Source organism: Lipotes vexillifer, unplaced genomic scaffold (genome assembly GCF_000442215.2).
Source record: "Lipotes vexillifer unplaced genomic scaffold, Lipotes_vexillifer_v1.1 scaffold388, whole genome shotgun sequence".
NCBI classification, from domain to species: Eukaryota; Metazoa; Chordata; class Mammalia; order Artiodactyla; family Lipotidae; genus Lipotes; species Lipotes vexillifer.
The window spans coordinates 295,687-309,379 of NW_006773582.1; the positions used below are offsets into that span (position 1 = coordinate 295,687).

The 13,693-nt window shown below is 49.6% G+C and overlaps 1 protein-coding gene across 1 annotated transcript in view; it reads right to left on the minus strand.

Annotated features, from left to right (window-relative positions):
• Positions 1-1,571: 1,571 nt before the first annotated feature.
• The window catches only part of MASP1 (MBL associated serine protease 1), a 61,891-nt gene continuing 49,769 nt past the window's right edge, over positions 1,572-13,693 (minus strand). The window contains exons 11-16 of the mRNA XM_007448424.1: positions 11,258-11,395; positions 7,978-8,091; positions 6,918-7,103; positions 5,064-5,131; positions 2,955-3,054; positions 1,572-2,522 (exon numbers count right to left, since the gene is read on the minus strand). Of these exons, the coding sequence (XP_007448486.1) occupies positions 2,332-2,522; positions 2,955-3,054; positions 5,064-5,131; positions 6,918-7,103; positions 7,978-8,091; positions 11,258-11,395 (797 nt within the window). The 3' untranslated portion in view covers positions 1,572-2,331. The remainder of the gene's footprint in view (positions 2,523-2,954; positions 3,055-5,063; positions 5,132-6,917; positions 7,104-7,977; positions 8,092-11,257; positions 11,396-13,693) is intronic.

Consider the following 13,693-nt stretch of genomic DNA (forward strand, 5'->3'; position numbering starts at 1 on the left):
CTGGTCTGCTGGACATGTCCTTTTTTTTTTTTTTTTTTTTTTTTGTGGTACGCGGGCCTCTCACTGTTGTGGCCTCTCCCATTGCGGAACACAGGCTCCAGATGCGCAGGCTCAGCGGCCATGGCTCACGGGCCCAGCCGCTCCGCGGCATGTGGGATCCTCCCGGACCAGGGCACGAACCCGTGTCCCCTGCATCGGCAGGCGGACTCTCAACCACTGCGCCACCAGGGAAGCCCTGGACATGTCCTTTTTGTGAGGGAAGAGAGTGTAATCTGAGGAAAGCCTGAGTGGACATGGCCTCTTGTTGTACTTTTACCTGGAAGGCCTCCCTCTGTCCTACCTGTGGAAATGCCCACCCTCTTCAAGGCTCAGCTCCAACACCATTTCCTCTGGGATGTCTTCCTGATGCCCCCTCCTCCAACGTCTCCAGACTAGAATGGCCTTTCTTTCACCTCTGTGCTATTCTGACACATAGCACTTGGTGGGGTTCATTCTGTTCATGATAGACACTTGTGTGTGTGTCAGCTCTTCCTGTAGGAGCTCCTGGAAGGTATGAATCATGTTCCCCTCATCTTGGTGGTCCGCATAGCAGTCAGCATAACCTGGCACGTGGGGGCACCCAGGCAGTGCTGTGAAATTGGAAAGCATGGTGTTTGGAATGCCTAAGGGCAGTTCCAAAACTTTGCATTGCAATTCTTCTCTGGTGTCTGAAATAGAGCTCCAGTTTGCTTGACAAATGTCTGGTGAGATTGAGTATGATTGCCATCTTCCATTTACAGAATAAACAGCAGGGCACAGAGAGGTAGAATGACTTGTTCAGAGAATCAAAAGCAGGCTGTGAATTGCCACCCCTGAGTGGTGAGCTTAGGGCTTAGTGTCCATAAGTTCTCATTCCTCAGTATCATCTTCTTTCAGCAAGAGACCCTGAACAACTCCAGCAGCTGCAGTGCAGGTTGAGAAATGAAATCTCCCATGAAGACCAATTTTGATAGAACAGAAGCCAGGGACTTGGGGCTTCTGATCCCTTGAAGGGCTTAAATCTCAGCGCTCTGGAGGGGAGGAGGAAGCTTCCTGAGAGAGGAGGTGGCTCTTGGAGAGGAAAGGCATTCTGTTTGAGAAGCACTTATGACCCTGCAGGGCTGGGGTGTTCAGGGTGAAGAACAGGGGTGAGGAACCAGGGGAATGGTGGCTTGGGGTCACCTGTGGACACAGGGAGGGAGAGTGCAGGGGCCTGAGTCTAGCCTCCCAGGGCCTACCTTGTGCAACTCTGGTTCCCAGGAAGAAAAGGAGGCCGGTGCCTAGAGCAGAGGCTCTGCTTGGGAATAAGGAAAGGTCCCTTGGCTAGCACTTCGCCAGGGCTATGTCCTTGGGAACTAGGGTGTGGTGCACAGGGGTGGGTGTTGCAGTAGCAGCAGTGTTTGGTCTGCAACAAAGCTCTATTGAACCTAAGGCAATTTTTGCCTTTTGGTTATTTTGGCTTTAACTCATCTCTTCAGGGAGAAATGGCTTCATTGGATCCTAGATTGTCAGAGCTGGGAGGGTCCTTTGGGATGAGGGGAAGGGAGTTGCATAGAGTCACAGGGAGCTGCGGGCAGAGCTGGTTCTAGAACCTGATGTCTGACTTCCTAATTCACCATTCCCAGTCTCCCCACCCTGTGAGAGTGCCTGCTTCTCTCAGGCACTCTCACAGTTTGGTATCCAGCTCATGGTCATAAGGGCCTCACTATGGGACATGCCATAGACTAAGAACATTGTCTCTTTTACCTTTTTATGGGGAGGATTGAGGATGGGAAATGCATGGTAGTAAAGAAGCATGGAGCATTCGGGGGCAGGTGAAGGAGATGGTCAAGGTTGAGGGGAGCGGTGCACACTGGTCAGCCCTAAGGCCCAGCCAGGATTTGTAAGAGAATGTAATGTGCCTGCTAGACACACCGGCCTTCTGCTAAGTCATATTTATTGAGCACTTAGTTTATGCCTGCACTGTGCTACATGCTATATGTATATTAACTAAATTTGATCCTCATCAGACTTTTATGAGGTAGGTAAGGTATGCCATTTCCATAATACGGACAAAGAAACTGAGGCTCAAAGACGTGAGGTCACCTGCCCAGTGTTACAAAGCTAGTAGGTGATACAACCTGGATTCTGACCACCCTGCTACTCTGCTGCTTTAAAGAGACTGAGAAGGGGGCTGAGATGCCCCCTTTATTGGCCAGTAATAGATGGGCCAAATGAGGTGCGTGTAGGGCAAGGGGCATCTTGCATCAGATAACCATCCTCTGCTGCTGACTGACCATATGGACATGTGAGGAAGACGGTGAGGAACCGAATTCAATTCCTCATCCCGGTGACCCTCTGTATCCAGTCCTTGTTGTGGAAGGTGTAGGAATACACTCCGTAACGGTCCTTCTTTCCGCAGTCCACACCCCAGGACACCGTGCCCACCAGGTACCATTGGCCTCTCTCTATATCCAAGGTCACCATGGGCCCTCCAGAGTCACCCGCACAGGCATCCTTCCCGCCTAGAGGAAGAAGTGAGGCAGGTTAAAGCGTCTCCTTCCCTTAGCCCCCAATCCAGAGAAGCCTCCTTCTCTCCACAACTGCCTTGTAGTTCAGAGAATCGGGCACCAGGGGGCGCAGTAGACCATTGGACTCTGAGCTGTTGTAGGTCGGACCTCCTCAGACCTCAGTGATTTTAGAAGGTACAGGTTAGGACTCTCTCATTTCATAAGGAAAAAGCTGGGCTGGGAGAAGGGAATTATGGAAATTCCTTACTTAGCCCCCTTCTCTCCGATGCAGCTTCTTCAGTGGAATCCTCCCTCTCCCCCGCCTCACTCCTGCCTGTCCGCCACTGCTCAGCCTGCCAGCTCCAAGGTCTCCAGTCCTTTCACTGCCAGGCTTGGCTCCCCTCCCTGGCTGGTGGTGTCCTGTTGTACGCCGGCCTCTTGACTTACCTTCCTTCTCCCCAGCACAGATCATGTCTCTGGTCACTTTCTTCTTCAGTGGGGTATAGGCCTCCTGGCAGATGCGGTGGTCAACAACTGGGATTTCGATCTGGAACACAAGGCCACTGTTGGTCCCCACCCCTGGCTGAGGAGCCCTGCTGCTCTGACACCCCTAGAGCTGACTCATCCCCATCCCCTTCCTGGATGAGCCTGGGTCTGCCTTAGACCTGGCCTCAGAAACTACCTATGGTACAGGTGAAGGAACACTGAATGCAGAATCAGGAGATCCATGTTCTGGTACAGTCTTAGTCATGAACTTGCTGTGTGACCTTGCACAGGTCATTTGCCCTTTCTGGGCCTCAGTTTTCTCATCTGTAAAATGGAGATAGTAATACTTGCCTAGCACATGCATTATCTCAAATATGGCAGTGTATGCAAAACCTATGGGCAGTCTTCTTTTCCTCACTCTTACCATTATTGGTTGTGGGACCTGGGGCACGTAGCCTTCACCACTGTTTTCTCAGATCTCTGAGACTCTGTTTCCTTAGCTGAATAATGGGAGTCACAATATTTGACATACTAACCGCACAGAGTTGTTGTGCAAAGAGGAGATGAATGAGCAGATATTCTGTAAACTACAAACACTGCATAAATAGTAGGTGGTGTAGGGTTAGTGAGGCTCACCTAGGAGCAAGCATTCACTTACGTTCTCCCCCACCACAGTGTGAGTTTCCAGACAGTCGGTCTGTATGTTGTCCATTTCTATCTCACATAGCTTGGAACATGGTCAGTACTCAGGAAATGTTACTTTGAATTGAGGTGATACACTGATACATAAAGTAAGGTATTGTGATTATTACTGCCCTTGATTCAGCTTGGGGATAAACGTTGGAATGGATGTCTAGAATAAAAAGAGGAAGTATATGAGTTTCATTCAGCCAAACCAAGAACTGAATGGGTCACACTCCCCGCAAAAGCACAACTCCTGTTGGCCCTTGCTGGGAGGGGACGAGAGGCATTCAGGTCTCTTTGGGGCCACGGCCTTCCCAGAGACGTGGCGAGAGGAAGTCAGGCAGGGTGGTCATGAGCACGTGTCCTCAGCAAACTGCTGAGTGCCTGACCGACCTCTATCCATCGCTCACGCATCATTTAAGTGTCACTTCCTCTGGGAAGCCCTTCTGTACCCCTAAGACAAGGTCAGAGCCCCTGCTGTACATTCTGGAGCATCTTGCACCTCTTCCTCATTCCATTGATGACATCGATAACTACTTTCTGTCTATCCCACTTGACTGTAAGCCAAAGGAGGCCAGGGGCCAGATCTGTCCTCTTACCTCCCAGCATACCTAGTAGTTAATACAATGTCTGGTACACAGGAGGCACCGAATAAACACTCTAGAGTTAACGACTGAAGGGCTAAATTGTTGTTGCCAATCCAGAATTTTAAAGTACGCTAAAATAATGCATGTTGAAGGGTTTAGAGACTAGCTGTGGCAGTCGTGGAACCTGGTAATGTCCGAGCCAGGCAGCTCCCGGAGGACATCTAGCGTTGCCCCTGACTTTGCAGCTTGAGATACTACACTGCGGTCTAGAGAGGCAAGATGACTCGTTTAAGATCTCACAGCAGGTTACTAGGAGCCAGGACTTGGAGCCATGGCTCCTTACTCCTGGTTCAGTGTTCTTTTCTGATATGACAGGGATGTAAACTTCTAAATGCAACAGTCAAGTTCATTGCTACAATGACTGCAGCTCTCAAGGCCCATTCCTTGGCCCATTCTTGGTTACTCTGTTATGTGAATCTTCATGATGTATATAGATGGATCACCTTTGAGCGAGTCCAAGCCGGCTGTTTTCTGGAAGAATTTCCGTAAATTGAGACTTTAATAAGCTACAGAAACATTAAGCAATGTTTAGAGACTAGAGCCCTATGACATGTAGAACAGACAGATCAAACTAGTTGGGATTCAGTCTCATTTAACTTTGAAGGTGAGTTTGGGCCCCTGGTACCTCTCTCACCCACCCCTTGCCGAAGCCTCTAACCCCCTAAGGGGCACTATGGTGCAGAAAGGTCCAATGTAGGGCAGAGGTGTCACCCTCTGAAGGGTATAAGTTGAACTTCACCTCCATCAGGGTCTCCGGGAACCTTTGCAAGAACAGCTTCCCCCAGCCACTGACGATGACCATGGTCCCTGGAGGAGAGAAGACACAGTGAGAGCAGAGAGGCTGTCTGTGGGGTTTTCAGAGGGTGACATCTTGCAGCCCCATCATCCTCTGCCTGTGGAGGAAGGGCTGAGTTTGCCCCCTCAGAGAATAGCAGCATGGTGGGGGAGAAGACTGCTGGGTTGAAGGTTACCCACGACAGAGGTTTAGGCATTTGTTTCTATGAGACGTTAGCTGGTTCATTTGTTTAGTTGCCTGTTCTCTCCCACTCCCAACTAGCTTGGAACCTAGACTCCATGAGAGCAGTAATCTCATATATCTTATTCAGCGCTGTATCTCCATGCCTACAGCAGTGCTGACACACAGTAGATGCTCAATCAATAACTGAATAAATACAAAGTCCAGCTTAGCCCACAATATGCTATGTTCCCTCCCCTTCTGAGTCTCAGTTTCTCCATCCATAAAATGAAGAGGCTGGACTTGGTATTCTCTAAAACCCCTCCCAGCTCTGATATTCTAGAAGTCTGTGAAGTTGGCAGCTCTCAAGGCAGTGTGGAAATGGGTTGAGCACTGATAGAACACTTATCTCTTCATTTGTAAAAGAGCCTGGATACTGAAAACAACATTGGGCTTTAAGTTGGAAGATCTGAATTCTATCCCCAGATCTACTGCTTACAAGCTGACTTACTTGGGTAAGTCACTGTACCTTGCTGAGCCTGTCTTCTCATCTGGAAAACGGGACTACAATACCAGCTCACAAGGCTTTTATAAGTAGTACATAAATTAATTAATGTAAATCAAGTGGCACATGGTAGGCGCATGGCATCTGATGAATCAGAGCCATACCTGTGCCTTTCCTGTTGGCTTACGTCCCCTGAATACTTCTCAGATTCCATTCAACCATTTTAAAAAATAACTTCCTTGAACTAAACGAGGTTATCTGTGACATGGCACCACTCCATTTAGAACAGGATGAAACAAAAGCCAATTGCCCTGGGTTGGACTCTCACTCTATGTTGGATATGTTTGATTATTTCATTTAAACATCACACCCACCCATGGGATATTATCCCCAGTGTAGAGGGAAGGGGCTTGAGGTTTGGCAACTTCCTCAAGGTCACCCAGCTAGGAAATGGCAGCATGGGGATTTGAGCCTGTGCTGGTGATTAAGCTATTGTCTCTCAGCTCCGAACGTACCCTTCTACGCTCTGCTTTGTGATGCTGCGAATGAGACTCTGAAATGGCAGATCTGCTTTGTCAGGGGTGTTGCTGAAAATAGGCGGAACCTCCAGGAAGGCTTGCCATTCCTGTTGGCATCACCCTAGCAATGGTTCCTCACCCCAGCAGTGGCAGTTGGTTCCAGCTGTTCTCCCTAGCACCATCAGCACAGGGCCTCTTTTGCAGCGTCTGAGTTCCTGCTTCACAGGTCCCTGTCAAGCTTCTAGGTTCTATATCTCCAACTTCTCTTTGTTCCTCCAGCCCCAGGAGTGGTGGTTTCTTCCTGCAAGTGCTATCTCTATTATCTCAGCATCCCCCTTTACTTCTCCAGTCCTCCAATACCCTATATTAAATTCTCTCTGATATAATAACTGGTCTGGTTTCTGTTTTCCTATCTGGACCCTGACTCATATAGTGCTTGCAGTGCTGATCAAGCCTGCCTGTTTACCTTGGAACCAGTTTTGACTCAGCTGTCTTAGGGGAGGCAGCTGAGGAATCACACAGACATGGTCAGCTGGCTCAGTTGGCACCAGAGCCCGACCAATGCTGGAGGCACCAGGTGCTCTGCAGATGTGGAATCAGAGGTGGGGGTGGTACCTTCCTGCAGTGGCCCCTGCGGCAGACAGATGGGCATCACGAAGTCATTCAGCACCGGGCTCTTCGACAGCTCCACCAGAGCCACGTCATTCTCAAATGTGTTGGGGTTATACAGGGGATGGAGGAAGATTTGTTTGACGTTGAGACTCTGTTCATTCTCATCTGGCCGGTACCTCCAATGCTTGCCTGGGAAAGAAGGCGGCGTGTGAGGTATGAGGGCCACGCAAGCTTAGAGGATAAGGTCGCCCCTTGTTCCTTGTCAGCCCCTGCCCCATTCAGCCCATGTTTCCAGCCTTAACCCTTATACTGCCTGCCCTTCATCTACCTTTTTCAAGGCATCCCATCCTACCTGCCCTTCTCCACATATTCTCAGGGCTCTGACCTCTGTCTTTCTTCATGATCTGATCCCACTGCCTTGTAATACTCATTCCAGTGCCCACTGCCATATGTCCAAGCCTTCCTTGCCTGGGTCATGTGTTGCCTCCCTCCATGAAACCTCTCAGAGTCTTGAGTTAGATTCTTCAGTTAGAAATCTCTTCCCTACGAACTCCCATGTCCTTTATCTGTTCCTCTCCTATAGAACTTACTGTTTCCTACTTTATATTCGAGGTCTCTGTGCTTACATTCTATTCCTTTATTAGACTCTAAGTCCCTGTGGGCAGGAACTTGTGTAGTTATAGGCTGGCATAGTGTCAGGACATAAATATGTGGTGAACTAAACTGAATCAGCCGGTGGTCTTGATTTTACAGAGGAGAGGGGAAGCTTGGATTGTTTGTGTATGATCCACTTGAAACCACGGACTCACAGAAGCCTGAAGCACTTTTGGAAATTATCCAGATGAGGCTCTTTATTATAAAAACTGAGGCTTCACCTTCAATGACCTGCTCATGGTCCCACCACCTGAGAATCACAGCCTTGGGCTTAGATGCAGGTCCCTGGCCTCCAGTCCCGGCTCGTCCTTCATCCCAGGCACCTTCCCTGATGATTGAGTGAGTGAGTAGACACACCCCATCCACAGACCCACAGCCGGCTGCAGGAATCACCTTGCTCCGCACTCACCCATGATGATTTTGAAAGCAGAGGGGCTGAGCAGGTCCAAGCCATGTAGGGTTGCGTCCTCTGAATCCAGCAGTTGGTGAAGGCAGTGAGCCGCGGTCACAATCCATTTGGAGCCTGAGAACAGAATTGTACACACACACTGTCCTCACGGCCCCATCCTGCTTCCCACAGCCTCAAGCTGAGGGCTTTCAGACCCCTCCTCTCCATGGCACCCCTCTCCCTTGCATTTCACAGCCTCAAGGCAGAAACGCATATGATCCTAATCTGAAGATGGGGAGTTGAATCTGAGATTTCATCTGCCTTATCCAACCTAGGCCCAAACTGAATGTTTTAAAGATGATTTCAGGTCTCCCTTAAACCCAGGGGGTTGGCGAGCTCCGGACAGCCCAAGGTGTCCACAAGAAACTTCGTGCTCACTGGCTGCCCCTCCGGCCTTGCTGCTCAAGGCGTGGTTCCTGGACCAGGAACCTCAGCCTCCCCTGGGAGCTTCTTGGAAATGCAGACTCTGAGGCCCCACCATACCTCTACTGAATCAGAATCTGCATTCAGTAGTAAAATCTGAGGGTTTTAATAAGATCTCCAAGTAATTTCTATGCATATTAAAGTTTGGAAAGCACCGTTGTACGTGGTTCTTCTCAACTTTGGGTGCACATTTAGAATCACTTGGGGAATTAAAAACAAACAAGCAAACAAATCCCCAGAAATAGTACCTGGGCCTGAAGCCAGACCATCTATGTCATGGGAGTGAGGCACAGGTACAAATACACTTTAAAAGTGCCCCCAGATGATTCTACTGCCATCAGGGCTGAGAGCCACTGCTCTGACCCAAACCTCTCATTGTATAGACATGGATTCTGAGGGCTGGAGGAGGGCGAGGATGTCTAGGGCAAATCTGCAGCTGGTGGCAGGGCCAGGGCCCGACCCTGGGTCTCCTGATGGCCAGCTGAGCACATCTCTTGCATCTTGGCTGTCTTTCTCCCTTGATGGACAGGTTCCTGCCCTTTGCTCAACATGGGGTCAGGCTTCGGTTCATCCTTAAGGTGGAACAGATGACAAACCCATAAATAGCTGAGGCCAGAGACATGCTGGGTTGAGCCACGCAGAAAGAAAGGCACCAGGGCTTTGGGGTGGGGTATCAGGGCCAAGTATAGAGTCCAGGGCAGAGTCCCTTTCTGGAGCAGGTCCCAGGCTCCACTTGGCCCTCTCAGGAGCAGCTATGTTCCCTGGCTACTGGCTTCTGGATAGAGCTCCACACAGGCCGCCCTCTTTTCCCCAGTGGTATTTTTGATCCCTGTCCACAGCCAGGGGCTGTTGACTAATTTTCCAGGTAGGTAAAGTGGGATGAGGTACCCAGATTAGGGAGCCTGCCTTGGACCGGGGCTCTGGGCCATTTAGATGAACCTGGGGTATGCAGTGCTGAGTCCAAAGACATGGCTTTGCCTCGCAGCTCTGCAAATACTGAGTCCCTGAGCCAGAACCCAGGCTTTAGGGTGGGCACTGAGCAGGAGCTTTCTGTCTGTCCCTCAGCTTCTTCCCTGCTTCCTCTGCCCTCTCCTGTCTTTCCCTCTCTCTACAAAACTAGACAACAGAGGAGGAGAGAGATTATAGACAAGGAGAGCTGTGGGGAGGGCTGGGTAAGTCAGATCTTGTAGCTTGGCTGAGGGTAGAGAAGTGGGAATAAACACGCAGTAGACATAAGTGAGTGCTGAACATCATTGAACTTAAACACTCAAGGCTTCAGAAAACTAATCTAACTCTAAAAACCGTGGGCAGTAATCCATCTATTTACTTACATTCTAAAAAAACCAGAAATGTCTTTGCTTCCTTCTGCTCTCCCTGCCGGCTCCTCCCCTCTCTTTGCTTCTCTTCTGATGCGTTCTTTTCTGGGTCCTCCCTGCTTTCCTATGCCTTTCACAATTCTCTCTCTCTCTCTCTCTCTCTCTCTCTCTCTCTCTCTCTCTCTCTCTCTCTCGTCTCATGCCCCACCAGTTTCCCTTCCTCCGGTTGTATTTGTTTCATTTTCCCCTTAATTTCTCTTCACTTCCCTCTCTAGTTCTCTCATATGCCCTCTGTCTCTCTGTCTCTTTCTCTATCTTTGTCCTTGTCCTTCTAAGCCCTCTCTCTGTCTCTCTGCCCCTTCTCATTCTTGGTCCTCTCCCCTGCCTGCTCCCCACTGGGCTCCCCTTTAACCTGTGCTCACTCTCTGTGCCCCTTTGGGAGGCTCCATAGGGGAGACCACTCATCTTTGTGTTTGTAGGAATATAAGGATCAAACCCTCTGCTGGGTTACCATTTCACACACCTCGGGGATGTCCAGACTGCAGTCTCACCGGAGCCTGCGCCTCCCCTCGGGGATCCCGGTCGGGGAGCTGTCCTCACCTGAGTGTACCCTGGAGGAGGAGGGTGGGTCAGCGTGAGGCGAGACCGGCAGCCCCAGAGCTGCCCAGGCAGAAGTGGACCCATCCATGCCTTCTTCCTCTGTGATAGGGTCAGAGGGACTCTAGATTGCTGTTAATTTTTATTATGATGTCAGAGCTGGGATGGACCTTAGATCATTTGGACTAAACTGGCAGGAAGAGCCATCAATCATTTCTTGCCTGCCTTTGCTCCCACTGCCAATCACATTCAGTCCATTACAGAATTCTGACAATCTTATTTCTCAATGGCTATGAATCGGTCTGGTTTCTATTCCTCAGCCCCTGTCCTTTTTCTGAGGCTAATGACTTCCCTCCCCACTATTGCACTATAGCTGCCTCACTGGACTCTTGGCTTCCAGATTCACCCTTCTTTCAATCCATGCTGTCTCAGGAGAGAACTTTCCAGAACATGCTTATAAACCTGGAGCAGCATTCAAGAAAAGATCTAAATTCCCAAGCATGGCATTCAAGGCTTTGTAAATCTCCCTTCTCTGACTCCTCTAGGGTGGGTTTCCTGGCTCCCCCTGGTCCCACGGCGCTGGCACACCCTCACTTTGAGCCGCATGTAAGTGCCTTGTGTTGTAATCCATGTTTAAGGGTGTGACTCCCTCACCCTTCTCAGTGCCAGAGAATGACCAGGGCTCGGGAAGTGTTGTTGGCTGAAGGAGCCAGCTAGAACAGAACACATGTCTCCTGGCTCCAGCTAAGGTTTCTTTCTGCCACTTTGTACTTCTGGGTCCCGCTACTACTGTGGAAGATTCTCAGTGAAGAAATCTTGTCCGTCTCCAGGAAGAGGGTCAGGTCCCTTTCCTTCTACCCTAACCTCTAACCCTGGGTCCCCCACCCCTTCCACCTTCACCTTACCTAAAAGGGAGCCCCCGCAGAAGGGCTGCCCATTCAGGTGTGACAGCATGGCAATCCATGGGGTGGTGCCCTTCTGGGCTGGGCGTCCATTGAAGATCCTGGCCATCAGATTCCGGGAGAACTTGGGGATCCCACACACTGCAGCCAAGGGAGGGAGGACAGGTCACACTCTGGGCTCCATCTTGCCCTTTGCCAGAGCTACTAGCACGTCACCCTCTGTTAGGAACATCTGTTATTTTTGCTATCCCAGCATCCATTGCTCCTTTCAGTAACAGCACCCCAATTTTCCTCTGGGGCCCACTCTTCCCCCATTTCTTGTCCATATAGCCTGAGTTGCAGTGATCTCACCTCTGGTTCTAGGGGTAGGAATGTGACCCAGACCTGACTAATGAAAGCCTCTTATACTCTGGTCACAGCGATTGCTCAGAGATGGGAATGTAACCCTGGCCAGGCCAATGAAAGCCTGCCTTGGGAATTGTGCTAGAAGGTCCTTCTCTGCTGGGGTTGCTAAGCTGCTGGCTAAAAGCCCAGATTTGCCAAAGATCACTTCATGGAAAGTTTGTAGAAAAACTTGCTACTAATGGAAAAACCAAACCAAACCAAACCAAACCAAGAAACATCCTCCTCTCCATCTGCTCCCTCTGTAAACTTTCTTCTCTTCAGAACGAATTCTGGGCTTTGGGTCTCCTCACTTCCAAACTTTTGGGGACCTGGCTTTGAGGATTCGCACCCCTCTCCTCTGTCTTGCATCTCTCCTTTGTCTATGCCTCCAAAACATGATCAAGACCTCTCATCCTAAAAATCAAATTTCCATTTTCCCTCATTCTCATTCATTCCACAGCCTCTCCCTCTCCTCTCTTCCATAGTCAAGCTTCTGGAAAGAGGAGATGACACCCAGTATCCGCATTCTTCCCTGTCCTTTGGAGGTGGACTCAAAAGAAGAAAGTGCCACGCTCCACACAAACTTGGACATAAAGTGGCCATTTGAATATTTAGTAGATCTGTAATCGTAGGTGGAGATAGAATGACTCTGGGCCCATAACTGGAACTTCAAAGATGATATTCACATGTGTAGGAGAACACTATTTCTGAAATTTTATCTCACGTATTCTTCATGTCTCCTCGCCTTGTGGCTGCTGGAGGTTTGTAGGTTTCAAGGAAGCAAAACCTGGAGAACTGAGCATATAAACCAAGAGAAGGGAGGATGTAAGGGCAGTGTGCTGTCTCAGGAAAGAGATAAAAACCTAGGAGAAGCCTGAAGAGAGAAAGAGAAGGGGGGAGGGTGTGGGAGGGAGGGGGAAAGAGAGAGAGAGAAAAGAGGGAAAGAAGGAGGAGGAGAAAGAGGTGGTGGAATAGGAAGAGGAGGAGGATAAAGGACGAGGGAGGAAGGGTTAAGGACTTCAACATGAGCGTGGGCCTGCTCCCTGGATCCTCTCTCAGAGTTGACAGTAGAGACCGGGTCCCAGCACCCAGCAAAGTCCAGCCTGGAAGCGTCCTCTGGACTGTCCTGGGTCATTTGCACTGTTGATCACTTTATCCTTCTTGACACTTTCCCTCCTTGGCTTCTGAAGCTCCTCGCTTCCTGTGTTTCTGATTCCTCTTTCTTGTCTCTTTCTTGGGGTTTCTCCTCTTCTCTCCATGCCGTCCATGCTCGTGTTTCCCTTTTTGAGTCCTCAGCCCCCTTTTCTTTTCCCTTCCAGTAGATAATGCCATCTCCTCCCATGCCATCATACCATTTAGACCCTGATGAATTTCAGATCAGTGTCTCTAATCTGCCCTTTCCTCTGAACTGATCCTTAAGTCTCCAGCTGGATTGCATATAAGCTCCTCAAGCACAGAAAAGCCAAGTCCTGGTCTCCACCCTTCACCACCCATCTGTCTCCCCTTTGTTATTCCAGATGTCTGTCAATGTCTGCACGACTGCATCCTCGTTGCCTCCCTCTTCTTCAACACCCGTATTTAATCAGCCACTAAACTGGTAAAAAAAAAAAGTCACCAGAAGAAGCAGAGAGTAATGTCACAATGTGCTCTCCACGCAACCTCATGACCCCTGTGTCTCAATATGGCACAACATAACGTCCAAATATCTAGAGGAAAGTAAAACTCTGAAATGTAATAGAATACAAGACATGATAATCTTTGAAGTCAGCTACATATAAAGTATAAGGCGTAATGTAAGATTCTTTTAGCTCTCAATAGTGTAAAAAGCATGACAGTTTCATTATGATACAAACCCCAAACAAAGGCAAACCAGGAGCGCATTGTACGGGGAGCCCTCACTAACAGATTAGCTTGTGTTACTCCACATCTCTGTGTCTGCACTATTCACACGATGCCTCTACACCAAGCCCTGCCTAATACACTAGTTAGATGTTTTCAAACTCCCTCACGCCCACATCTGCAGAGTCACACCCTAGGTCCGGGGGGGGGGGGGGG